Raw genomic sequence first — 27,317 nt, forward strand, 5'->3', positions numbered from 1 at the left:
ATATTAATTCTGTTCCTGGAGCTTTTTTGTTGTTGTTTAAAGAAATGGGGTCTCATTATGAGGCTCAGGCAGGCTTTGAACTCCTGGGCTCAAGCCATCCTCCCACCTCAGCCTCCCAAGTAGCTGGCATTACAGGTGGGGGCTCTCAGATCACTTTCTGCATACCTTTACTATAACGCTAATTAAACTCTATTAAATTTGATATTACTGGCCTGTCCCACCAGACTATTCCTTACTTAGGAAGAATCTTCTTTTTCTTTTTTGAGACAGAGTTTCGCTCTGTCGCCCAGGTTGGAGTGCAATGGCCCCAACCCAGCCCACTGTAACCTCTGCCTCCCGGGTTCAAGCGATTCTCCTGCCTCCACCTCCTGAGAAGCTGGGATTATAGACATGCACCACCATGCCTGGCTAATTTTGTATTTTTAGTAGAGACGGGGTTTCACCTTGTTGGTCAGGCTGGTCTCACACTCTTGACCTCAGATGATCTGCCCGCCTTGGCCTCCCGAAGTACTGGGATTACAGGCGTGAGCCACCACGCCCGACCTAATCTTATTTTTCAAATCCCTTCATTTTCCTTCTTCCTGCTTCTCCTTATCCTCCCAAGTACTTTATAAAATGTAAGGGCCTAGAAATATTAGTCATATATTAGTAAAAAATTGGAATAACAAATTCAAGTACTCCAAGGAACCAGTCAGTTAACGTAAACAGGCCCAGTGTTAAGAACAGCAGCACAAGCTTGATGATGCTCAATGGCTACTGATCAAAAGCCTCAGTGCTGGGAATCATCAGGGGTCGGGGGGCAATGTGACACTGTATGGAGAGAACGCACAGGCCCTTATGAAGGCAAGTGGCTCTGACTGACTGCTGCCATGTGAATCCATCGTGTCAGACTTTTCAGGTTTCCAAATGAAGCCAGAAATCTGTAATTTAATATAAAACATCTGCATTAAAAAATGCCAATTCACAGAGAAAATGTAGGCCAAAAACGCACATTTGTGGGACTATGTGCAGCCCATGGACCGCTGGCTTTTGACCTCTGGTTTAGTGACATTGATGTGTTAGGTGGAGGCTAAAACTGTCTTGAGGATCCATAAAGGACTCCTGATGTGGCAACCTCACTGAGGTACAAGTGAACTACCAAGCAGTCTACGAGGAGGCTGGAGGGCCCAGCTGGTGGGCCAGGGGAGGTCCTGTAGGGCAGTCATAATTGAATTAATGTAGCAAGCAGGACAGTCTCCTGTTGAATGCTTATGACAAAAACCAAAAAGGTGCCCAAATGCCCAGGCTGCCCTACACAAGATGGTGATTCCCCAACTCCACTGGTCCCCAGCGTGCAGACCTTCCAGGCTTACTGTTTCCTCCCCTGCACCATCACCGCCCAACACTATGTATATACTTTAATTCACGTGCTGTTGCCTCCCTCACTAGATCTAGACCCCACCATGGCAGGGTTTTGACTGTTTTGCTCCCTGCAGTTTACCCAGCTACTAGGGCACAGCCTAGAACGTGGCAGGTCCCAATAAATTCACTGGTGATCTCTGGGCCCTGACATTGCCCAGCAACTCTCCAGGGGCCCCAGTCAAGTCAGTTCTCTGTTCCTGTCCTCTACATGGGCTAATGCACGCTCCCCCTCTACTCATGCCGCTGCTCCTGGCTAGCCTTCCTCCACCTGGGCTGCTATCCACACTCCCAGAGAGAAAAGAACCCCAGAAGGCGGCCTTGGCCCTCTGGCCATGACAGCCTGGGCCACCTGTGCAGTGCTTTTTCCTGCTCCTTGCTTCGCAAGATGGGTGAAGTGCCCTTGTCCTGCTGGATGCAGGGATCTCTTCCCTCTTCACTCATTCTCATCTCCATTTGTTCCTTTCTAACAGCTCTGAAACATGCTCGTGACTTTGCCACCTTAAAATCTCTCTGCTCTGGACCTCGCCCCTCTGGCTGAGAACTGGTCTTTCATATCTGGGACCTTTTATTGTCCCCACTGGACACAGCGGGCTCTGAGCCTCCTGCTGTGCTCATGGGCATGCCAGTGAACTGACACAGTCATCTGCACACTTGCCCAAGTTCTGAGCCATGTCTATCCTATCTTCTTCTTTGCTCTTGTATCCAAATGGTTACAAAATCTTGGAATCATGCACTGTCATTGTCTTCAAATCCATCGTCTCCACCCCAGGCCACCACTGCCACCACCCAAACATTCGCTTGATGTTCTACTGAGTGTGCTTAATATATTTTTTTCTTGAATAGAAAACCACCAGAGGATCCTGCTTTGCTCTCACTGGATAATCTTTAGAAACAATATTGCAGGGAACTGAAATTATTTTAATGCTATCTGCTATTAAAAAAAACACTACTCAGAGTATTCATGAATATATAATGAGAATAAGCTTTTTTTTTTTTTAACTTGTAAAGAAACATGAAATACCTTTCATACCTGGACCGAGCAATGGTGATCGATTCAGCTGAGTATTGGCCTGGTGCGGTGGCGGCGTCTCGACCCTGTGTGTGGTGTTGCTCGTGGTAGTGGTGGTGGTGGTGGTATTGGTCGTGGTACTGCTCTGGATGACCGGGTTGTTTCTATCCCACATGTTTACAGTTTTATTGTTATAGTTGCTTGGGTCCCCCCAAGCTGAGGTACCATCATCAATTTCCATTTTGCGGCGAATGGACGGTGGAGAGGGTTCTTCCCAGCCAGTTGCCTCACTGCTGTCCTTCTGTTTGACTGGTACTGGCCCCCCGATCCACCCTGTTCCTGTCTGTTTCACAGAAGCAGCTCCTCCCCAGTTACTCACATTGTTGTCTTGGGGTTTGCTAGCCCAGTTCTGTTGGGGGCCAGGTTTTAAAGTCTCCCCCCAGTTTGTACCTGGATTGGCCTTTGTATTTGTGCTGTTGCCCCAGCCACTGCTCCCAGACCTCGTGGTGTCATTCCAACCAGACCCTGACCTATTACTGTCAGCATCCCATCCAGATCCATTTTTTTTCCCATCCCCCAAGTGTCCAAGGACAGATGATGAATCTGCCCAATCTCCCCCTCCGGCACTCCAGGCTGGATTTGATCTTTGTCCATCTCCCCAGTGTTGGGATTTGGGCTTTGGAGGCTCACCCCAGGTGGGTGACTTGTCCTCCTGATTTGCGGCCCCACTCCAAGCATGGCCACTCTTGGCAGCAGCAGCAGTACTAACAGCAGTAGAGCTTATCGAGTCCCCCCAAACCCCCGGGCCACTTGGCGCTTTGTTGTTGCTGTCTCCCCAACCTGTGTTTGCTGGCACAGCGGCAGGTGGCGCATTGACCCACCCAGATACTGAAGAGGTATTTGTACTGTTCATGATGGACCCATCGTTCTTCCCCCCTGAGTTTGAAGGCTGAGTAGCTGCACAACCCCAGGCCTCTGTCCCATTGTCATTTTTCCTTTCAGACCTAGGGGATTCTTCAAATTCCCAGGCAGTGTTTTGCTTTACAGGAGTCTGTCCCCAACCAGTATTAGACAGAACTCTTGGGTCAAGATCATTCCTTGGCAACTGGATATGCCCTTGGTCTATAATCCCTTTATCTCGCCTTCGACCTTCTCCCGTTCCTTCCCTCCCAGTGCTTCCTTCATTGTGGTTGCCAGAACCATCACTACTTCCTTCACTTGCTGTAGTTCCAGAAGATGCCGCTTTGGCCCAGGAGTTCATGTGTTCACCACCAGGCTGCACGGTAGGGTTCTGGCTGGTGACACTAGGACTCTCCCACCCTGTTGATCCTTTCCCATTGATGTCACTATTGGAATGCTGGTTTGGGGGCTTTCCCCATTCCCCATTCACACCATTAGAGGTGCTTCGGCTGGGGTGGCCCCAAGCTCCCGAATGGATATTACCAACGCCATTGTTGCCACTGCCCCTTCCCCAGGCGAGTATTCCAGGACCAGCAGGAGGTCCTGAATCCCAAGCATTTCCTCCATTTCCTTCCTTTTGCACAGCACTGCTGGATCCGTTTTGTTTAGCACTTAATGCTGAGTTCACAGTGTCTCCATTCCCCTGACTGAACCCAGAATTGCTATTTCCTGTGGCAGGGTTACCTGGGGACAGTCCCCATACAGAATTGCTTATTCCTTCAGCACTGCCCCCACTGACTTGAGAAACTGATGATCCGTTAGCACCAGGAAGGCTTTGCAGGTGGGGCGGGATGATGGCCCCCATACCAACAGCCATGCCCCAGTTTGGCAGTCCATTTGTCTGCATTGCATTGATAGGGTTGGGTGAAGAGTTCATGGGGTTAGTGTTATTTGGTCCATCAGTGTTAAGGTTCTGAGGTTGTGCGCTGAAAGACACATTCTGAGAAGTGGACGTTTGTGGTTCTGTGCTCTCTTGCGGCAGCAAGTTTCCCCAAGCACCTAAAGTGCCTGTTGGGTTCCCGTTCTGGTTGCCCATATTTTGACCTATGGCACTGACTGGACTGCAAATACTGGAAGGGTTGCCTGTCGCCACGGTTCCTTCATGTCCAAGTACAGGCCAGGCAGCTGGGTTGGCATTAGGATTAAGGTTAAGATTAATGCCAGCATTGGAGTTGGAAGCACCCCAGCAATTCTGACTTCTCCCATCTCCAATCATAGTGTCCATTTTTCCATCCCCACCACTGATAGAGCAGTGAGCCAGGCCAGAGCTGGAGCCTGTGGCTACACCCCACACTCTGGTCGCACTTCCATTACTGTTCGCTCCCCCTGCTCCAAGGGCACTCTGATTAGAAGGGCTTTGGACGAGTGCGCCATTGGTGCCATTATTGCCATTTGTCTTCTTGGTATGTCCAGTGAAGTTGCCCTGGGCACTCCCTGTAGCCATGCTACTGTTCTCTGAGCCACAGTTGGAGGCAGAGTCAGTGTCTGTAGTACATTCTGAGGCAGATTCAGTCTCTGTTCCTGTGATGGAAGGCCACGCCTCCTTGTCAGTCCTATCTATTATCACTTTATCCCAGCTGCAGTTGGCTTCGCTTCTGTAAGTAGGCTGCTGTCCCCAGTGGGAATTTTCATAATGATCTGCCAATCCACTATGACTGAGATCTGAAAAAGATGAAACAAAATTCAAAATTAGATTTTCTACCCATTTGTCAATGAATCAACTGTTAACTAGTCTTTGGGGAAGCTCTTTATTTCAAGTCTTCAAATCTGAATGACAAGCACTAAAAAATGACTTAAAGAAAAAAGCTATTTGTCTTCTTAATAGATCCCATTTTAAGAAGCATTAATGTTTTTAAAATTATATCAATTCTTACCACTACACCATACTATTATTCCCCCTGGAGAATATTCACAATGCACATTAGCACATCAGCATCTCTGAAAGCATCTGTAGTAAAGTCAGCTCTGAAAGATACATGACTTTGCAACTCCTATAAATATAGAGACTGAGAAATGCTGGCAATGACAGTAAGTTCACGTGGAGTTTTGAATAAAGCTTATAGTTCTCTTTAAGATCTCTAATTAGATTACAGTATTATATAGAGGCGAAACATGGCTTTCAGTAGGAAAAAGTTGTAAATTGCATTGCAGAATCATAACAGAACCAATATTTGGGGTGGGGGAAGTGGTGACAGAAGGAAAGAGAGAAAAGACAAGGAGACAATGCTATCAAAATGTTATCAAAAATACTAAGGATTAGAAATGTTTAATTAGATGTATACTACTTTATCTGATCTTATCTGCAATTTGGTTCATCACTGTCTCCTGCACATTCATAAAAAAAAAAATCTGTAGCTCAAGGACATCACTAAAAAAAAGAAAAAAGAAGAAAAAGAAAGCCCTACAGGTGCTATCTTTTGGATCTCTAGGGATTCCCTCTATCCTTGTTTTCTATTTCTTTAGTCTTTTCTTTGGAGATCCCTAGAATAACTACATGTCATCTTCTTACAGTATTTAACTCTTCGGGTCTTTTTAAAGAATCCCCTGTGTGGATCTGCATTGTATTTCCTATGACTTTAATAATTATTTAAGTATTTCCAACATCGCAGTCAAACTTATATTCCAATCAACTTTTTGGCAGACTTTATTCAAAGTATGTATCACTCAAAAATAAAGTAAAAGAAATGTTAAAAAAATCATTTAACCTAAATATACAACAAACCACATATACGATTTAGAAATCCTTGGTGAATTTCTCTAAATACTACAATATACAAATAAATTGCAATAAAATATTTTCTTCTCTTTTAGAATCTTTTAATTATGTTCTCTTCAAATTTATTTTAACAAGAAAAATCTTATATACAGTTAAAACATGAATTTCCCAAATAAATTCTCTTTTACAGTTTGATGTAAAGGAAAAAAAGGAAGTGTGTAAAAAATTATCATTATCATTAGAAAGACCATACTAAAGCTAATATCAACCTAAAAGACATTTTTATTGCTTGATTTAAGAGCAATGTAATGATTTTATAATTATGCTCTAGGTGATTTCAAAGTAGGTATGTAATTCCAGGTGAAAATTACAAAGGAAAAATGAAGACAGGCAACAGAAAACTTTAAATGTTGAAACTGCTATAAAACGACTAGGTTCTTTTCACTGCCAAATATTAGGGGTTGGATCTATAACCCTGGTTTATGACAATTTGGTTTCGCACATACTCGAAAAACTATCTAATATAATAACTGACTAAAGAGATAAATGAGCCATTCCTCATTTAACACAGAAAATAAGACCAAGTTAACACACAGAGATTATGGCTTGTTGCTAGCAAATATTGTCACATTTCATTTTACCACCAGTTTGGGTTCCCTCAGGGACAGGTTGTGCCATAAGGCAGGCTGTCTCTTGACTAGGATAGCACTCACTGCAACCCACACCCAGAAAGCAGGGGTTAACAACCAATGCATTCTTTCCCACACGTGAGTTGCCATTTGAATACACAGTATTATTGGTTCCATTCCACGACAGTCACACTGTAAAATGATCTGCCCTCTGTTAATGGTCTACTTCCAGGACTTGAGGATTGCTCGGCCCCCAATTTGACAGGTTCACACTCAGTTACATGACAGGTTTGAAAGAAGGATAGCATTATAAGCTGGTGGCTAATAAATGCTGTTGGACAACTGTGTAGCCACATGAAATGAAAGTAGATCCCTTATATCGTATACAAAAATACATTCTAGATAAAGTAAAGAGCTAATTAGGAAAAGCAAAACTACTTAAAGCTTACTAAGGAAACACAGGAGACCATCTTTATGACCCTGGACATTGTATCTTCTTATAGAAGACATGAAATATATAAGACATAAACAGATGATAAATTTGACTATGCTAATATTAAAAACATCTATATAACAAAAGATATCATATAATGAAAGCTAAAAAAACAAGCCACAGCAGGAAGAAGATACAACAGATAATGTATGGTTATCAGATTAAAGAATTCCTGGCCAGGCGCAGGGGCTCTCGCCTGTAATCCCAGCACTCTGGGAGGCTGAGGCGGGTGGATCACCTGAGGTCAGGAGTTCAAGACCAGCCTGGCCAACATGGTGAAACCTCGACTCTACTTATACAAAAATTAGCTGGGAGTGGTGGTGCACGCCTGTAATTTCAGCTACTCCGGAGGTTGAGGCAGGAGAATCGCCTGAACCTGGGAGGTGGAGGTTGCAGTGAGCCGAGATTGAGCCACTGCATTCCGGCCTAGGCAACACAGTGAGACTCCATCTCAAAAAAAGAATCCTAAAAATCAGTAAGAAAAAGACCAACAACTCAATCAGAAATGGGAAAAGGATAGGAACAGGCAATTTAAAAAAGAGAACACTCATAAGCCATTAACATATGAAAAAATAATCAACCTCATTAATAATTAAGAAATGCACTTTAATATCACACTCTAGATGAAAATGATACAACACTATGATTTTTGAATTGTGGTTCCCTCTGGGGGTGGGATGGGGACCAGAATGGAGTTGGAGGGTGATACCTATAACATTTCTAAAACACAGAGTCCTGAAGCAAATTTGGCATGTTATTATGTTAAATCTCTATTGTGAATATAGTTACATTATTTTCTGTACACTTCTATTGAAAAAATATTTTTAAAATTTTTAATTTTTATGCTTAAATGTGATCCAAATCAGGTGGCAGAGCAGTCTGATCAAAAACCCTTCTGATCCCTGAATTAAGTGTCTAATTTCTGAAGGTGAGTTCCTTGAGGGCATGGCAAATATCTTTTTAGTTTTCCATTCAAAATGCTTGCCACATATAGGCAAACAATATATGTTTCCTGGGCAAACAAACCATAAATGCACAGTGCTACAATCTGAGTTCTAGCTGAAGTCACCAATCAGCTGCACTTGTACAGCCCAGATTGCTTTGAACAAGCACATCTGTCTTCTAAGAGAACCACTTCCACTACCATGACGTCTCTTACTCCGACCTTCCCAGGCTTTGAGGTGTAGATCTCAACTATGCCACAGCAAAATAACCATCAACAGGGCAATACTGGCAGGAAGCAAAGTCACTTCTACAAAGGCCAATATCCATCCCTAACAGCTGAAGTGCCATAAGGATGGCCATACAGGATGCCATAAGGATGAAGTCATGCCTGTTGAGTTTACATACCGGGTATTTCTAGAACCTTTTCCATTAAAACAAGAAACAAAACTTCCCTCTAACTACCCATATTCCAAGCACCCTCATATCTTGACTGGATTACTGTCAATAACTTTCCAACAGGTCTCTACCCACGCCCCCTCCTGTGCCCCCCCACCCCCTCAACAATGTGCCCAACATTGCATACAGTGCTCTTTTCCAAATGAATGCCCAGTGGGTCACCAACGGTTGGGTCTCTTTTGAGGCCGCTCATATCATTCTTTCTCTTGCTCTGTGCTCCAGACAGTTCCTCAAGGTGCCATCTGTGTCCTGCCCTCCCAAAGACAGGGCTGTTAAAGGTGCCATCCCCTACCTGGGCTCAATGTCTATTCTTTTTTCCTATCTCAAATCCATGGACATTTAATTTGGGACATTTTTGTTCCATAGTTATGACTCCCTCATACATTCATTGTAATAGTCTTCCTTTCAAGTCACTTAGACCAACCAGGGTGGTGGCAAACCACTTCTGTAAAGGGCCTAATAGCCAAAATGCTTCAGGCTCTGTGGGCCATATAGTCTCTGTCACAACTACTCATTTCTGCTGCTGTGGCATAAAAGCAGAATGAGTGTGGCTGTGTGCCAACAAAACTTTATTTCCAAAAATAGGTGGTGGGCCAGATGTGGCTCATGGGCCCAGAGCTTGCCAACTCGATTGAAACAATAACTATTATTGAGTGCCTCCTACGTGCAGTTACTGTGCTGGAGACGCAGTCATAAACAAGATGAACGGCCTCTCGCTCATGGAGCACACATTCTAGTGTGAGTCATCGTGTGACTGGCTGGTTCTCCCTCTAGGCTGTAAACACCATGAAGGCAAGGGGTGCCTATTTTGGTCCTATTTTTATTGCCAGTGTTCAGCAGAGTACCTGACAGAGAAGAAGCAGTAAATAAACATCCATTGAATGAATGAATGAATAAATAATTCTTATCAATACTTGAAAGCAGTTTGCTAGTAAATGATGCTTAAATTTTCAGTCTTGAAGGTAAAATTAAGATTAAGCTTAGGTTGCCATGTTGACTAGCAACCAACTTAACTGAAGTTATTTGCAAAAATACTGGATTATCTATTCAGAAAAGTTAGTACAAGAGGAACTGACAGTTCAAAATCCTTTTTAGTTAGAAAAAATTACAACTGAGACTATGAATCTCTGTTGAGAACATAGATAGGGTTTGATAATAAGCTACTCTACCTCACTCCTAGGTATATACCCAAAAGAAAGGAAATCAGTATATTGAAGAGACAGCTTTGATGTTTGCTGCAGCACTCCTCACAACAACCAAGATTTGGAAGCAACCTACGTGTCCATACACAGATGAATAAAGAAAATATGGCACATATACACAATGGAATACTGTTCAGCCATAAAAAGAATAAGATCCTGTCATTTGCAACAACATGGATGGAACTGGGGGTCACTATGTTAATTAAAATAAGCCAGGCAGAGGAAGACAAGCTTTGCATGTTTTCACTTATTTGTGGGAGCTAAAAATGAACATAACTGAACTTACGAAGATAGAGGCTAGGAAGGGTAGAGGGAGAGTGAGGGTTGGGGAGAAGTGGAGATGGTTAATGGGTACAAAAAATAATTAGAAAGAATAAATAAGACCTAGTAATTACCAGCATAACTGGCTGACTATAGCTAAAAATAATTTCACTGTCCATTTAAAAATATAAAAGAGTATAATAGGATTATTTGTAACACAATGGATAAATGCTTGAGATAACTGATATCCCATTTATCCTGATGTGATTATTACACATTGCATGCCTGTATCAAAATATCTCATGTAACCCATAAATATATATACCTTCTATGTACCCAGAAAAATAAAAACAATTATAAAAAATATAAGTTTTACTACAGAAGTCAACTTGGAACAATGCTATTTTACTTAAAAAGGAACCAGTGAATCAACCATCTCTTTTCTCCCACCTCTAATAGCCTCCTTGCGCTTCTTGGGATAGGCTGCAGCCTCACGGCCATGCTGTGGCCTGGTACACCTTCTGTCACAGAAGAGGAGCAGGGAGTGTGCCCAGCCAGCCCAGCCCACTGAAGTTCCAGGCTGCAGCTGCTGACATTCCATGTTTGGCTACCATTACGAGACATACTGCTATTCTTTTTTCCTTTTTTCCATACTTTTGCTGCTCTCTTGTTCCTTACTTCTTGGTTCTTCCACCTCATCAAATGGTCTGGCTCTCCAAAAATTAATTTTACTGAAAATTCAATGCAGGTTCATGGAAAAAGAAAAAAGTACCTACCACTTATAAGCTCTCTTTTGAAGGGCAGGCTTAGGGATCTCTCTGAAAATTATAAATATAAAACCCCCAAACCGGGGACTGTATTGCATACTGAACTAATTAAAATATGCTTTTAGTTCTACTCTATCAAATCTTTGAACGTCTCCTCTTCCTCCTCATCACCACCACCACCATCACCATTGTTACCACCATCACCAACACCACCATCATTACCACCACCGTCACCATCATCACCACCAGCACCATCACCGTGATCACCACTACCATCATCGTTATCTCCACCATCATCACCAACTGCATCATCACTATCATCATCGCCAATAGCACCACCATCATCATCACCACCATCACCCACATATTTTTAATCAGAATACCAGGATTTATTCCAAAAATGAAAATGTAGTCTAAAAAAGTAAACGTCGTTAAAAAAAAAAATCTGTGAAATGACTGACTTTTAAGAGCAGCCATTTTGAAATGAATGAAAACTCTGAAATGAATCAAGATTGAATTCTCTTACAGCTGTTCTAGACTCTCCTGTTCAGCACAGGAGCTTTCCAAGGCTAAAATCCATACACCTGACACACAGCAAGACTGAAAGAGTTTATAAATGAAAGTCCTCATATTCATAAGACATCACATACTTTATACCATTTCAGAGTCTGAAGTATTTCCATACACATCGGCTTAACTGAACCTTACAAACAAAATGTCAGTTTTATAGATGAAGAAACAGGCTCAGAGAGGCCAAGTGGCCAGGGTTTGTAACTAATAAGCAGTAAGGAATAAACTGAAATCTGGGTTTTCAGAATACAGTCTAGTGCTCTTCCCACCACATCATTCTATTATCAAATAATTCTTCCCCTAAAAAAGTCTTAAAAAGAAAAAAGAAATGAAGCTCATGTATAACGTTAAATTCCCTTTTCTTCAGCTGTTAAGTGGTTTACACAGTCTATAAATAGGTGTCTATAAAAATCTAAGCAACATAACTGTCTTAAGTGATTAAATTAAAAAGGATTACATAATAGCATGGTTGAAAGAGAAAAGCTTTCCTTTGTCTTTAAATTCCAAAATGTTTGCATATAAAGATAAATTTTTCCTGGAAAAGTATTTAATGAAGAGCCTCCAAAAGCTATGGTAAGCAAAATTTTAATGAGGTATGAGATTTAATCAGATAGGAAAGTGTGGACAAGATTTACTCAGAGGCGTGCAGAACGCTTAACTGGTGCTAACACTGACAAACAGTAAATGCGTTCATTCTTTATCATCATAGTCCTTTTAGCTGAAATAATACACTATAGTTATAAAAACTAGTTCCCAATGCTTTCAACAGTTGACAATATATGTTCACTAAGGCTTACTGATACCACAAATCCTTCGCTGCTTGGTTTTCAGGGGCAGGATAAATGCTACAACTGCTTTCAGCTTTTGAAAACCAAAGATGCCTCCCCCTCTACTGCATTTACTGGGTGTAAATATCTCAGAGAGAAAGTACTTTGAATTCAAAATTCCATTGCTGGACAGACTCCCAAACATTTCATCTGTCAACTACTATAAATACAAGGAATTATGAAATGCAGAACACAGTACAAGATGTATTGGAAACACAAAAAGTGTCCAAAAGAATAAGTTTGTTGCCTTGTGTTTTTCTTCAAAACGGCAGTAAAATGAGATTCCTTCTTCAAGGTTAAGAATCTATTAAATAAAGAAGGAAACTGGGGGCAAAGGAGGCTTGCTTCCTAATTTGGGAGGGCCTGCCCGTGCCAGCCCGGCAGAGAGAACCCACAGTAGGGAAAGCCACGGGTAAGTCTCTGCTCAGTGCGGCAGATCTTTAGCAAACAGCTCTTTTCCAAGACGCCATTTTATCCAATCTGAATTGCAGCCAAGAGCTTAGGGACGCGGAGCTACCACTCACACGCTGGAATGTTATGTCACAAACGGACTGGCGAGAAGCAGCCACTATGTGTTCCGTGTTTGTTCCGTTTCTTCTGCTCTACGAGGGGCTGACGGGTGAGGAAATACCTGCAGACGGTGCCGCCCAACCCTCCTAGGAGACGCCACCTCGCGTGCACAGCTGCCTCTACTCCTGCATCTAGGCTCGCCTGGCCTCTCGCTACAACATGTCGGCTGGGTACAGAGAGAGCCGCCTCCTGTAGAGCTGCCAGGGAGCTGCCAGGAAGCTCCCGGGGCCAGCCTGCGTCTGGGCCACCCGCGGGCGCCCGCGGCCGCAAGCCGGGCAGGGCTGGGCAATGCCCTTTCTACTCCAAGAGGCACCCGAATCATCCCCTTCAACTAGGGGTGGAGGCATGGACGGATGGGATTTTACAGCTTTGATTATCTAATTGCAGCTGACACTAAACCGATCTTCCTTCCTCTTTAAATTCTTTCAATTGTCACAAACATTTTCACTTCAGGACCCAGTTACAATTAGCATCACAGCCACTTTTCTTCTGTGTTTTTGAAAGTCAGCCAAAAGAATAACGGCATTTTGCCTATTGGCTGCAGGCGAATAAACTGCGGCTCTCTCATCCTGCCTTTGTTTTCCGCTCCTTCTTTCTCTCTTTTTCTAAACAACTCCTAAACATTTGGCATGCCAACACTAGCTGTAATATTCTAAATGAGCCCCATATGTAAATTGGCAAGTGTCCAGCTTCTTAATTACTTTCCTGCCTCTATCTAAAAAAGATCTAAGTAGCAAACACTGCCATATATTAATCAAAGCCTCTGTTTATAAATGTACAAAGCAGCCACCAAAACAGTACATTGTTCCGCCTTTGGCACAAGAAGTTATTATTATTATTTTTTTGACGATAAAAGCTCTCAAGTGTTTCAAGCTGGAGTTACCCTGCAAACTTGCAGAAACATAATCTGCACTGAACATGACATGATCAGGTGGCATTCTTTGGAATCTCTGGAAATCACTGTACTTACTAATACTCATCTTCCCAGTTAAGATCTGTTGCCATTTGGCTAAATGAACTCCCATCCAAATCAATATGTGAATTTACAAATCTACTTTTCCCTGTATTATTTTATGAGAAGGCCAATGTTTCATTTGCTGGTAATAGTCTTTATCTAAAGAGAACCTGGAATCAGGGCTGGGAGGCACCCTGGCCTGTCTGCCTCGCAGAAGCCCTTCGACCATTGGCAATAACTGACCGTCTCTCTCCGGCTACTGCCAGTGAAGGGGGAAGGAATAAAAGTTCTTCCAGAAACTTGAAAACCCTGCCCACCACCCTATATTTCTGCCACTCTCGTTCCACCTCTGTCCTCTGGGGCTGCCCAGGGTCAGCGGGGCTCTCAGGCCAGCCCTTTGACAGCTGAAATGCCCACAGGCTCTCCTCCTCTCGGGCTTGTTGTAGGCTCCCCTCTGTTGTTCTCCCAGTCCTTAGAGGGCATTTCTAGGCCTTTATTGCCCTGTCTGCTCTGGATGCCCTTGTGTGCAAGCCTGTGTTTCCCATGAGGGATGGCTGCCACAGGATGCTGCCTGAGAACAGTCACAGCATTAACCACTGGCAGGAGGCTCAGCTGGATGCCAGAAAGCTATGTTTAGAATTGTTAGCCCATTACAAAATTGGTTTCACTTGACTGAATTTCACTTCAACATCAGCATTATCAAATATTAAAAGCATCTAGGACTTATTTTTGCATGCAAGTATTAGAAGTCTTGGTTACCTTCTAAAATGGGATACTTGTGACATCAATAATGCTATAAAACCAATGACGCTTCTGGCCATCGCCCAGGCCAAAGTGGGTGACAGCAAGAAGTTGACACCAAGAACAGAAGGGATGGCTGACCTGGTAAGAGGTAGGGAGTTGGGGGGCAAGATTTGAAATTGTTGTTCTGTGGGGACCTGCAGCCTAGCAAAAGTTCACCTGGTTCTCAAACATGGGCTGCTCTTTATTGTCACAGGATACAGTGAGATTCCTGGTCACTGGAAGACTAATGCTATCTACACCTGTTGCCTGTTCTGTAAAAAATACAGTCAACTCTGTTTTTGTCCCTACTGCGTCTTGACACGTTCCAACTTGCCTGTCATTAATTCATGCCCCTGGGCAGAGAACAACCACAGAGCATTCAGTCGTCAGTAAAGAGCTGTGCTATAGGCGTCTGCAGGATGTATTCCTGTATCTGAGCAGCTAGGTCATATTACCCAACATTTTGATAAATCCTGCCAAATGCCTACTTACATTCCGACCAACAGCACACCAGTGTCGCCTTTTCCCACACTCTTGCTGATCGTCTGTGGTGGTTACAGGGTCTTGAGAAGATTAAGTGAGTTAATATGTGTAAAGCAATTGGACCTTGCAAATGGTAAGCACTCAATCCATAGTACTGTGTTATTGCAATAGAGGGATATTAACAAGATTTAAAGTTTTGACAATTTGGTAAGTGAAAGTGGTCTATCAAATGCTGTTTCTATTTATCTTTTCCCTGATGACAAGGAAATACTTTTTTTATTTTTATTTTTTTGAGACAGAGTCTCGCTCTGTCGCCCAGGCTGGAGTGCAGTGGTGCGATCTCGGCTTGCTGCAAGCTCTGCCTCCCAGGTTCACACCATTCTCCTGCCTCAGACTCCCAAGTATCTGGGACTACAGGCGCCCACCACCACGTCCGGCTAATTTTTTGTATTTTTATTAGAGACGGGTTTCACCGTGTTAGCCAGGATGGTCTCGATCTCCTGACCTCGTGATCGACCCACCTCAACCTCCTAAAGTGCTGGGATTACAAGGCGTGAGCCACTGCGCCCAGCCACAAGGGAATACTTTCAACATACTTAGGACCCATTTGTGGTAGTTCTATGATCTGCCTGTTCACATTCTTTGCCCATTCTTGTATTGGACTGTTTTTCTTTTGATTTGTTGGAATGCTTGGTATTTTTGAGATATTTACCTTTTGCTATTTACACTGTAAACATGTCCTCTCAGATTTTATTCATATTTGTGTACAAAAATTTTAAATTTGTATACCCTCAAATCTGTCAGTCTTTCTTTTCATGGCTTATGATTAACATTTTATCCCAATATTTAGAAAATACTCTTAGGTCATCTTTCTGTAGTTCTTATATTTGTCTTGCATATGGCTTTCCAGCACTCAATATTGATCTGAATCACTATTTTCTCAGTGATCTGCAACTCTCCGTGTATACATCTGTTTTTCCCCCTGCTCTCTTTATATCGTAGTTCCTGGATCTGTGTTTACTCCTGCCCTAGAAACACACTGTTAAAATTACTCAAGGATCACAGCTCCCAGTGATAGCTCATTATGCTTTTTCAGTTTTTTGGCTCTTCTATTCACGTACATTCGCTCTTCTAAATGAACTTCAGAATTAGTCTATCAAGTTCCAAAAGCAACTTGTTGGAAGAGCTTTAAATCTGAATTTAATTTGGCTCTATTACCAAAAGAAGCTTTTATGCTGGTTTATTACTACTACTTAGTAATACCAACAGCCTACTTTTCGAGCCTTAGATCTTCCCGCTGCCCCCCCGCCACAATGAGCCTGCAGCAGTTACTGAGAGGCTTTACAATTGTGGGTCTGCGCTTTTCGTGCATGCAGGTCACTCCACCTGCAACGCTCTTTCAACTTCTTTGCCCGGCACAGCTAACTTGAAACTCCGCTCGTATCACCTCCATCAGAAAGACTTCCTTGCAGTCCCCTATCCGTAGTTTGGGTTAGTTGTCCTTTCCACGTGGCACTCTATCCTTACCTCTGTTACAACACCTGGAAGTGGCTTACTTATTGGTTATTCCAAAACACTTCACTCATGAATTGTGCATCCCCTGTGCCGGGTATGTGATGTTTGGTAGGCATTCAACAAATATTCTGCTCAATGAACAAAAGATGACACACAGGACAAAACCACAGTTCTGAAAGGCTAGCATCTTCCTCCCTTCTCAGAGCTGTGCAAGCCAAGTGTGGCACTGCTACCTGAACATTCTCACATAGGAAGAAAAGGAAAAAGAGTGAAAGAGTGTGAAGCTAGTACACTAGTTTGTCTAAGAAGTGGCACAACATGTGGTTGCAATTTTCTAAAGAAACAAGCTTGCAGATTAATGTAAATCAAAAGGTGAATTATGACAAAGTATTGCAAGAGCCAGATGAATCTACTAATTTACATCCTGTTAGGAAGCATGTGCTATATAAAGAAAAAGAACAATGAAATAAATAACTGTCAGACTAAGTCTCTTTTCTTTTTTTTTTTTTTTTATTTTATGGAATCTTGCTCTGTTGCCCAGGCTGGAGTACAGTGGCACGATCTCAGCTCACTGCAACCTCTGCCTCCCAGATTCAAGTGATTCTCTTGCCTCAGCCTCCCGAGTAGCTGGGGTTACAGGCGCCTGCCACCACACCCAGCTAATCCACCCGCCTCGGCCTCTCAAAGTGTGGGGACTACAGGCGTGAGCCACCGCACCTGGCCTATGTAAGTCTCTTTTCTAATTTCACCAGTTGCCTTGTACTGTAATAGTATATAAATTTTATCTATACTTACACAGCTAAAAATGCTACAAATTCCATTTTTAACTCTTTAAAAATGTTCCCATTTCTGCTCCTCTATTGCTTAATTTTATCCATAAATCCTCTCTGTTTATTGCAATGGACACGTAAGTTTTCCATTAGTACAGTACGGGACTATAACATTACTTCCACGGGAAAGCAGCAGGCAACTGGTCAAATACTCAGTTATGGGGAAACGAGGATGCCCACAAATCTTCACTGTGCAACTTTTTAAAGCTATGACAAAGGTGACTTGAACTCCATCGATTCCTTCCACGAATACTTCACCTTCTTTAGTTTTTGCTAAGCACACTAAAACTTGGGGGGAAGACACAAAGAGCTTACATACTAACACACCTGGGAAAAACACAGAAATCCATGTGCTAAGCTGAAAGAACTTTCAGCTTTGCTTTTCATTAGAAATGGTGTGCTGTTAAATTCCTAAGGATTCCTCACCTGCCCCCTGCTTGGTTAATTCAACCTTAGTTCTACTGACCCAGCATTTGTACTTCTGTACTTCTTTTTAATTTAACCTTACAAGTTAGAGCAATGTAATCACGAATAAAACTCTATTTTTTGTTTTAATGTAGAAGTGACTGTAGGAGTCACTTCTGCATTAAAGTGACAGATACAAGTACAACGAAAATCTATGTATTACTTTTAAGAAAATTTTAAGAGCTTTTATTTCAAACTGTATCTAAAAATACTTTCACTGCAACCAGAAATCTGGTTACTCCTCAGGAATACACTAATACAATTTCACCTGGATATGAATTCATTAAACAACTGTAATATGAAAAAGAGAACTCTAGGACACACAAGTGAAATTTCAAAATATACACAAATCACAGAGTGATGAGAAAGCTTTACTGCACTGTTTTCAAATTTAGTCAGTTAAAAAATTTGAGTATTTTTTTGAAACAGGTCTTGCTATGTTGTCCATGCTGGTCTTAAACTCCTGGGCTAAAGTGATCTTTCTCCCTCAGCTTGTCAGGTAACTGGGATTTGTAAACACTCTGCTTCACAATGGTGTTTCAAAGACGGGTACATATTTGTTGTATATTTCAAAGTCTCACATTAACAACTATCACCTGCATTACTCAACACTTATTATAAGCAAGGCCTTGTGCTGAATATGAAATAAATACCTCATCTTTAAAATTAGGAATCTCTTCATTTCAAAGATGAGTCGAAAATGCAGGGAGTGAACGTGATTTGGTCAAGGTCGCACAGGAGGTGGTGGGTCTGGAAAGTGAATTGGGCCTGTCTCTTGACCACTTTGCCACACTGCCTCCATGCACGCTGATGCTCACCTACAATCCCTGTGCCAACACCATAACAACATGGGATGGTGTTTCAGAAAGGCCTTCCACTGACAAAATCAAACGAAGTCATTGGAATAGTGTCCGAGTCAGAAATTTAAGGGCAGGGACCTTAGAGATTAGAGGTCATGAGAGGTTCAAACTTCTCATTTTAGATGAGAAATGGAAGTACTAGTTGGTGGCATAATAAGTTCTAGTTTCCAAGTCCTCACCTATGGTTCAGAGATTTTCCCATTCTGCTTAATCATAGAAAGCTCAGAGACATTATTTATTTTTTCCTGTTGCCCAGGCTGGAGACTCGATCTTGGCTCACTGCAACCCCCAACTCCCAGGCTCAAGCGACTGTCCCACCTCAGCTTCTTGAGTAGCTGGGACCACAGGCACATGTCACCACGTCTGGCTAATTGGGTTTTGCTATGTTACCCAGGCTGGTCTCGAACTCCTGAGCTCTAGCAATTCACCCGCCCAGGACTTCAAAGTGCTGGCAATACAGGTGTCAGCCACCGCGCCCGACCTCAAACATTGTCTTCATAGGATATTTTCAACTTAGTTGAAAGGCAAGACTTTTATGACCTAATCAGCAAAAAATATAGGATATATAGTATACAGTAAGTGTAAAGGTGTGTGTTACAAAATAGGCATATTACATCTGTAAGAATAGAATGGAGACAGAGCTGCTTGGGGAAGCCTCAGGGGTACGCGGGGTGACAATGAACTGGAAGGAAAGCGGGGGTGGGAGGGGCAATTAAGCATGTGTGCATAGGGGGAGGGGACTTGACAGCGATCATGGCACACTTGTGAGACAGTAAGAAAGCAATCCCAATCATAATAGAAAGTAGGCCATGGAGACCAGGCACGGTGGCTCATGCCTGGAATCCCAGCACTTTTGGAGGCTGAGGCAGGTGGATCACCTGGGGTAGGAGTTTGAGACTATCCTGACCAACATGGTGAAACCTCTTCTCTACTAAAAACACAAAATTAGTCATGCATGGTGGCAGTCGCCTGTAATCCCAGCTACTCAGGAGGCTGAGCCAGGCAGGAGAATCACTTGAACCCGGGAGGCAGAGGTTGCGGTGAGCCAAGACTGTGCCATTGCATTTCAGCCTGGGCAACAAGAGAGAAAGTCAGTCTCAAAAAAAAAAAAGGAAAAAAAGAGGAAGTAGGCCATAGAAAGTAGAAGGGAAAAATGATGGGGAGACTCAGCTATGAAGGGCCTTCACAGCCAGACAGAAAAATGGAGAGTACATTAGTAACTAGGTGACCAGGGCAGATTTGTGAGGGGGCCCCTCATCAATGAAGGTGATGAGTTAGAAAGATGCATCTGGCTCTGATACCAGAGACTGTTAAGGAAGAGATGAAATCGGTATAAAATGAAGATTTTTGTTTGGGAGTCAAGAATGAATTTCTTATTTTGTGCTCACTACAAAGACTGATCAATTTTTTGAGACGTTTTTAATCCATAAAATGATTTATGTTCTTCTATATATTGTATATAAATATGCATATATAGTATATATAGTATATAAAAAAATATATTTTATACTATATATAAATATACATATATAGCATAGATAGATATATAGTATATAAAAATATATATATACACACACACACACACACACCTTTTTTTGAAATGGAGTTTTGCTCTTGTCGCCCAGGCTGGAGTGCAATGGCGCAATTTCTGCTCGCCGCAACCTCCACCTCCCAGGTTCAAGCAATTCTCCTGCCTCAGCCTCCCGAGCAGGTGGGATTACAGGCATGCACCAACACGCCCAGCTAATTTGGTATTTTTAGTACAGACTGGGTTTCTCCATGTTGGTCAGGCTGGTCACAAACTCTCGACCTCAGGTGATCCACCCACCTTGGCTTCCCAAAGTGCTGGGATTACAGGCATGAGCCACCGTGCCCAGCCTACAATATATATTTTAGAAGGATTATGAACTAGGAATATTTTCTTGGATAATGTTATCATATTTACAGAGACAAATATTTAATGAAAGAATATTATCATAGCAAGGTTTTGTTGACTTAATTGCTTATTTTCTACTTACCTAAAAAGATACCAGTAACATTCTGCACCAGCAGCATTTGATGAGAACACTGATGCAATACTGTCAACCAATCACATCACAACCAGATACAACCAGAACAGGCAGGGCTGTTACATTTCTTATTCAGTTTTTCAAAATAAGCCCCTTAAATTAACACACCAAGCTATTTAGGTCTAACTATAGAATCCTTTTCTCTGTTAAGATTTTCCCAAGGACCATATTGGGAAAGTAGCACGTTTGATTGTAAACGGTTGGCAACTAAATAGATGAGACTATACTCTTGGTCAGTGAATATATTTTATCTTTTCTGCCTTGCTTTTTGGTGACAATCATTGACCTATATCCCCTCTACAAAGTGGTTAGCAGATGAAAGTCAAGGCTATTTGAAGAGACTTGGTAAAGTTGTCTAAAAATATTAGTTCTGACTATACTCCAAAGTCATAGTTCTGAAAAACATTGCTATAAATACTTTTAGGTCATGCTAGAATCAGTCCCCATATTAAAAAGCAACACATGAAAGAAAACAAGAATATGACTTGTGACATGTTTCTTTTAAATTCCAATCTAAGAAGCCTCCTTGCATATCTAATTACAGACCTTAATTTCACAACCATGAGCAGGTAAGTTTCCATTCTAGAAACAGCACCAATTATTAGTTGTTACTTGAAACCGAAAAATTGAAGAATCTAACAGAGAACATGGCAGTTGACCACAAATACTTCGTTCTCTTCCAAAAATTCCTTAAAACTACAGTACATGAATTTTTCAAAAGTACAAATCCATCAAGTCAAGGAGATTGGAAAAGAAGCTGACATGAAATGAGAGACATCTACATTTTGGCAGCTGGAAAGCAAATAAACAAGTGGTGATTTTTCTTAGAAGCCAAAACAAAGCTAACAACTAGTTACAGGCAAGGAAGCAACAAGAAGCGGGGCTTAGGATGAGGAGACATCAGACAGGCTTGGCTCAATGTGTGTGACTAAGTTACAGTTAGAAACACTTAGTGGAAGGATCAGTCCCTGCAAAAAATGCTTGTGTGCACTCATAAGACAGACTAGGAAATTGAGAGAAAAAGGTTTTACTGAAAAGTTTTCACTGCTGGGTTCTAAAGTATCTGCCTTGATGGGTTCGTATTAACTAATGTACAGACCTTTAGTTTCTGATGAAAAATAAGCTCAGCTGAAGTAGCTCATGCCATCTGCAAACTCATGAGCAATAATGTAAATAAACAGAGGGAAAACACAATTAAATTTTAAAACCCACTTGAAATGAATTTGTCTGTCTCTGTGTATGTAGTGAGTATGGACCAAAATATGTCATTTCTATTGTTCAGCAGCAAAGCTGAAAATAGCAAACAGTTTTCAGATCAAAATGAATGTCTCATCTTATGTGGTTTTTACCTGGTTGGAGCTTACTGGGATGATGCTGTGTTCCGGCTCCAGGTAGGGGAGGTGGGCTTACCCCTGCAGGCCCAGCACCCTGGGTTGGGCTCACACTGGTTAGAGTCCCCGTAGGCAATGGCTGGCCTCTCTTTAATAGCTGCTTCTGTTCTTGCTGGCGGAAGCGTGGAGGCACCTCACGAGGCAGGTAACGGGATGCAGCTGGCTGCTGGCCACCGGCACATGAACGTTTGCCATTGTTGCTGCTGGAGATAGTGCTGGTGGAAGTACTGGTACTGGTACCGGCAGGTTGGGGCTGGCTTGAACAGGTCTTAGTAGGTTCTGGCACTAAAATGAGCAAAAGGCAAAAGAACCCAAAACTTTAGCTAGACCCCCTTAAAACCCAACCCAGACCAAAGAAACCATAACCAAACACTGAGAAAAAATGACAATGCAGTGCTCTGGAAACAGAACTGGACTGAAGTCTAGAGTTCCTAGTTTTGGAAACAGAGCTGGACTGAAGTCTAGAGTTCCTAGTTTTGGAAACAGAACTGGACTGAAGTCTAGAGTTCCTAGTTTTGGAAACAGCTGGACTGAAGTCTAGAGTTCCAAGTTTTGGAAACAGAGGTGGACTGAGTCTAGAGTTCCTAGTTTTGGGAACAGAGCTGGACTGAAGTCTAGAGTTCCTAGTTTTGGGAACAGAGCTGGACTGAAGTCTAGAGTTCCTAATTTTGGGAACAGAGCTGGACTGAAGTCTAGAGTTCCTAGTTTTGGGAACAGAACTGGACTGAAGTCTACAGTTCCTAGTTTTGGGAACAGAGCTGGACTGAAGTCTAGAGTTCCTAGTTTTGGAAACAGATCTGGACTGAAGTCTAGAGTTCCAAGTTTTGGAAACAGAGCTGGACTGAAGTCTAGAATTCCAAGTTTTGGAAACAGAGCTGGACTGAAGTCTAGAGTTTCTAGTTTGAGACCTAGTTTTGCTACACACAAACCAATCTTGAGCATTTGAGCCAGCTATTCTTGGGCCTTGGTTTCCTCATCTGCAAAATCAAGGTGATACAGTAAGACTGGAGCAGCAGTTCTCACACTTGGTTTGCATCACAATCACCTAGAGGGCTTATGTGAGCCTAGACACCTGGTGCCCACCTCCAGACTTTCTGATTCAGTATCAAAAAGCAAGGAGAAACTGGGAATTTGCTTTTTTTTTTTAGCGTCAGATGGTGTCTCACTCTGTCACCCAGGTTGGAGTGCAGTGTGGCGCCATCTTAGCTCAGTGCAACCTCCACCTCCCAGATTCAAGTGATTCTCCTGCTTCAGCCTCCAGAGTAGCTGGAATTACAGGTACAGGCCACCAAGCCCAGCTACTTTTTATATTTTTAGTAGCGATGGGGTTTCATCATGTTGGCCAGGCTGGTCTCGAACTCCTGACCTCAAGTGATCCGCCCGCTTCAGCCTCCTCAAGTGCTGGGATTATGGGTGGGAGTCACCATGCCTGGCCAGAATTTGCATTTCTAACAATTACTGAGACGATGTTGATGCTGCCGGTTCTTGCACCTCTCTATGAGAACCACTGCTCTTGTTCAATATTTATAAAACGAAAGAATCTTCAAGTGTCCATGAATTTATATGTATTTTTGTTTTAACTCTGATGATAATGTATAGAACATATATTGGTGCATTCTGGGTTATCTGAATAATTAAAGCTAAATAATGACGTTTTAGTCAGCAACTGACTTCATATATGACAGTGGTCCCGTAAGATTATAATGGAATTGAAAAATTCCTATTGTTTGGTGACACAGATGTTGCAATGTCGTAGTATAACACATTACTCATGTGTTTGTGGTGATGCTGGTGGTAACAAACCTACTGTGCTGCCAGTCATATAAAAAGTCTAGGGAGGCCAAGGTGGGCGAATTACCTGAGGTCAAGCGCCTGAGACCAGCCTGGCCAAAATGGCGAAACCCTCTCTACTAAACACACACACACACACACACACACACACACACACACACACAAGCCAGGTGTGGTGGCACGTGCCTGTAATCCCAGCTATTCAGGAGGCTGAGGCAGGAGAACTGCTTGAACCCGGGAGGTGGAGGCTGCAGTGAGCTGAGATTGCGCCACTGCACTCCAGCCTGGGCGACAGAGCGAGACTGTCTTAAAAAAAAAAAAAAAAAAAGTCTAGCACATACATTATGTACAGTAGTAATTATGTACAGTAGTACATAATGGTTCAGAATAACTATGTTACTGGTTTATGTATTTACTATGCCTTTTGTCATTATTTTAGAGTGTATTGCTTCTACAAAAAAAAAAACAAAACAAAAAACAAACCACCATGAACAACAGTTAACTGTAAAACAGCCTAAGGCAGGTCCTTCGGGAGATATCCAGAAGTCATTGTTATCAGAGGAGATGAAAGTTCCACGCATGTTATCTTCCAGTGGGACAAGATGTGGAGGTGGAAGACAGTGATACTGATGATTCTGACCCGTGTAGGCCTTGGCTTGTGTGTGTGTTTGTGTCTAGGTTTTTAACAAGTTTAAAAGTTTAAAAAAAAAAAATTAAACACAGAAAAGACTTAGAGAATAAGGATATAAAGAAAAATATTCTTTGTACAGCTGTACAATGTATCTTTTAAGCTAAGTATTATTATGAAAGAGTAAAAAAAACTTAAAAAAAATTAAAAAGCTGTATTCCTGAAAAAAAAAGTTTTAAAAATAAGTTTAGTGTGGCCTAAGTGTATAGTCATGTCCTAGGCCTTCACATTCACTCACCACTCACTGACTCCTCAGAGCAACTTCAGTCCTGCAAGCTCCATTCATAGTTAACTGCCCTATACAGGTGTACCTTTTTAAAATTCTTAATAGCGTATTTTTCTTGTCCCTTTCCTATGTTTAGATAACATAAATACTTACCATTGTGTTGCAACTGCCTACAGTATTCAGTATAGTAATATGCTGTAGAGGCTTGCAGCCTAGGAGCGAAAGGTTCTACCACCTGGCGTAGGTGAGTAGCAACCTATACCATCGAGGTTTGCACAGTGACAAAACAGCCTAACGATGCATTTCTCAGAACGTGTCTCTCTGTCAAGCAAGGTATGATTGTACCACTGAATTTCAGTGTCAGCAACTGTGGTCTGGCATCTGTAGCACCGCCACACTCTGCCAGATTTACTGAATGCAGTTGGGCCTACTGTGCGAATAATGAATTTGCATTAAGTGAAGGTCCAAAATCATATTAAAGTTGCATAAACAAAGATTTCATAGTAATTTAAATTTTAAAAAAGGAGCAGAAGAGTTGGGTCATAACCTAATAATAGAGTTTACTAATAAGCATGCCAAATGCAAACAGTGATTCGAGTAGTAACTCTGCACGCCGACATGTAAAGTGCAAAAGAGTCTTGCGCCTCAATAATCAGAGTCCCACCTCATCTTGTACACAAAACATCATTATCCAGGTCATTACATTTATCTTGTTATTTGAAAACACTTTTGGTTTTCTACTCAATTTGTAAACACCACTGGTTTGATAGTTGAAAAAAGCTATGTACAAAATGAGTTTATACCTAGTTCTGTACATACCTTTTATGTAGAAGAAACAATAAAAAATATTTTAAGTCAACAATGGGGGGTGGTTCATGATACGGTACTGTTTTCCTTTACATTGCCAGCTCCAGTCTACCTGCAGTTTTTGTCTCTCAACGTGGAATTGACCATCTACCATGTGAACACTACAATGTCTACACTGCCAGTATCCTCCAGGTCTTTGCCTCACTGTCTAGCTGTCACCAATGCTTGGCAAGTCCTTAGTCCTGGATGAACCCACTGTCTACTCTCCTTACTTCCTGACTCAGGTTGCTAAGTAGCTCTCAAGAAAATCATGTGACATGCAGTTTGGTACCACTATGAATGCATGGTCCCTGAATGCATGGTCCCGGCCTCAGAACGCCCTCATTGCTTCCTGTCAATCCTGCAACTTCCTGGGTCTGCCTTGTTCCAGTGCTGTCAACAATTCATTTAAAGATCTTCCACTCCTGAACTCCTAATGCCTTTACCTCCTTGTTCCCACTTCTCCCCATCTCCAGAAAATGAACTTGACTACTCTACAGAATAAATAAAAGCCATCAAGTAAAAACTTCAAGTTTCTGTCACTACAGATACATGAGTGTCACCCTGTTCTTTGTCCCACATCTGTTACTCCTATCTAAGGCTAATACTGTATTCCATCAACTCGAAGACGCACATCCCTTCACAGGTTACCATCACTTACATTGGGATGTGTCTTATAATGGATGACATGTCAGTGCACAGGCAGCATATTTTCCTTTCTTAATGGTATGTGCAATACCGATATGTCTCACAATCAATGGGGTCAAAGAGGCAATGCAAGGGGGCACCCTCCAAACCTCTGGATCCTATCTTAGGGACTTTGCGTGTCCTGGGTCTTCAACTCACAACTCTCTCCAAAGTAGATATGAAGGCCCAAAATATAAGATTGGGTCTTGGATCAATTCCTTGCTTTACAAATATTTCTCTATTTTTTTTCTAGCCAGAGTTTTAATGAGGGAACCGAATATAAAAAAGAAGAGGGTTGCTGTGTTTGTGTGCAGAGTGAAAGAAATTGCATTTCCAGCCTGTAACTGGCCCAGGGACTGTCTGGCTACTGTAATTAGCTCCTTCTCATTATCATTTGAACACGTTCAAATCTTTAATCTCTTCACAAATGGCAACAATCACCTTTCTCCTGGACTCCACATTCTCCTCCAGCTCCTCCCACTCTCTCCTGTCCTCCTGCAAACCTTCATGGAAACTGACTACCCAAGGCCATAATTTCTTCCTTGCTGCTAAAATCCAAGGCCATGTTATCTTTTGACCCCTCAGTCTTTAGACCAAAAGACCCCCGAGCTGTCTTTATCAGCGATGACCACTCCTGCCTTCTTGCCTGTCTACTCCTCCATGCTGTATTTCCCGTCCCCCTTGGCAGGTTTCCTTTTATGGCTTTGTTGTCCACTCTTTTATACTTGATACAGTTCAAAATCAACATGTCCCATATTCTCATCAGCTTTCTTGCCTCGCCCTTCTGAATATTTCAATCTCTCCTACATCTCATCAATCACCAAACCTTGTCATTTATATTAATAGCTCCTAAATACCCTCCACCCTCAAATATCACTCAGTTTCATCCATCTATTTTCATTCCAACTGTCACCATCAGAAC

At 42.3% G+C, this 27,317-nt stretch overlaps 1 protein-coding gene across 9 annotated transcripts in view; it reads right to left on the reverse strand.

Annotated features, from left to right (window-relative positions):
* TNRC6C (trinucleotide repeat containing adaptor 6C) overlaps positions 1 to 27,317 on the reverse strand; it is a 264,335-nt gene that overhangs the window by 56,924 nt on the left and 180,094 nt on the right. For 4 of the 9 annotated variants that reach the window (XM_050764151.1, XM_050764146.1, XM_050764147.1 and 1 more), the window contains 2 exons: positions 22,116 to 22,442; positions 2,423 to 5,032 (listed from right to left, as the gene is read on the reverse strand). In XM_050764151.1, coding sequence (XP_050620108.1) covers positions 2,423 to 5,032; positions 22,116 to 22,442 — 2,937 coding nt within the window. Of the gene's footprint in view, positions 1 to 2,422; positions 5,033 to 12,867; positions 13,030 to 22,115; positions 22,443 to 27,317 lie in introns of those variants that run through there. The other 5 variants (XM_050764144.1, XM_050764143.1, XM_050764149.1 and 2 more) reach the window with 2 other exon arrangements.

Source organism: Macaca thibetana, chromosome 16 (genome assembly GCF_024542745.1).
Source record: "Macaca thibetana thibetana isolate TM-01 chromosome 16, ASM2454274v1, whole genome shotgun sequence".
Classification (NCBI taxonomy): domain Eukaryota; kingdom Metazoa; phylum Chordata; class Mammalia; order Primates; family Cercopithecidae; genus Macaca; species Macaca thibetana.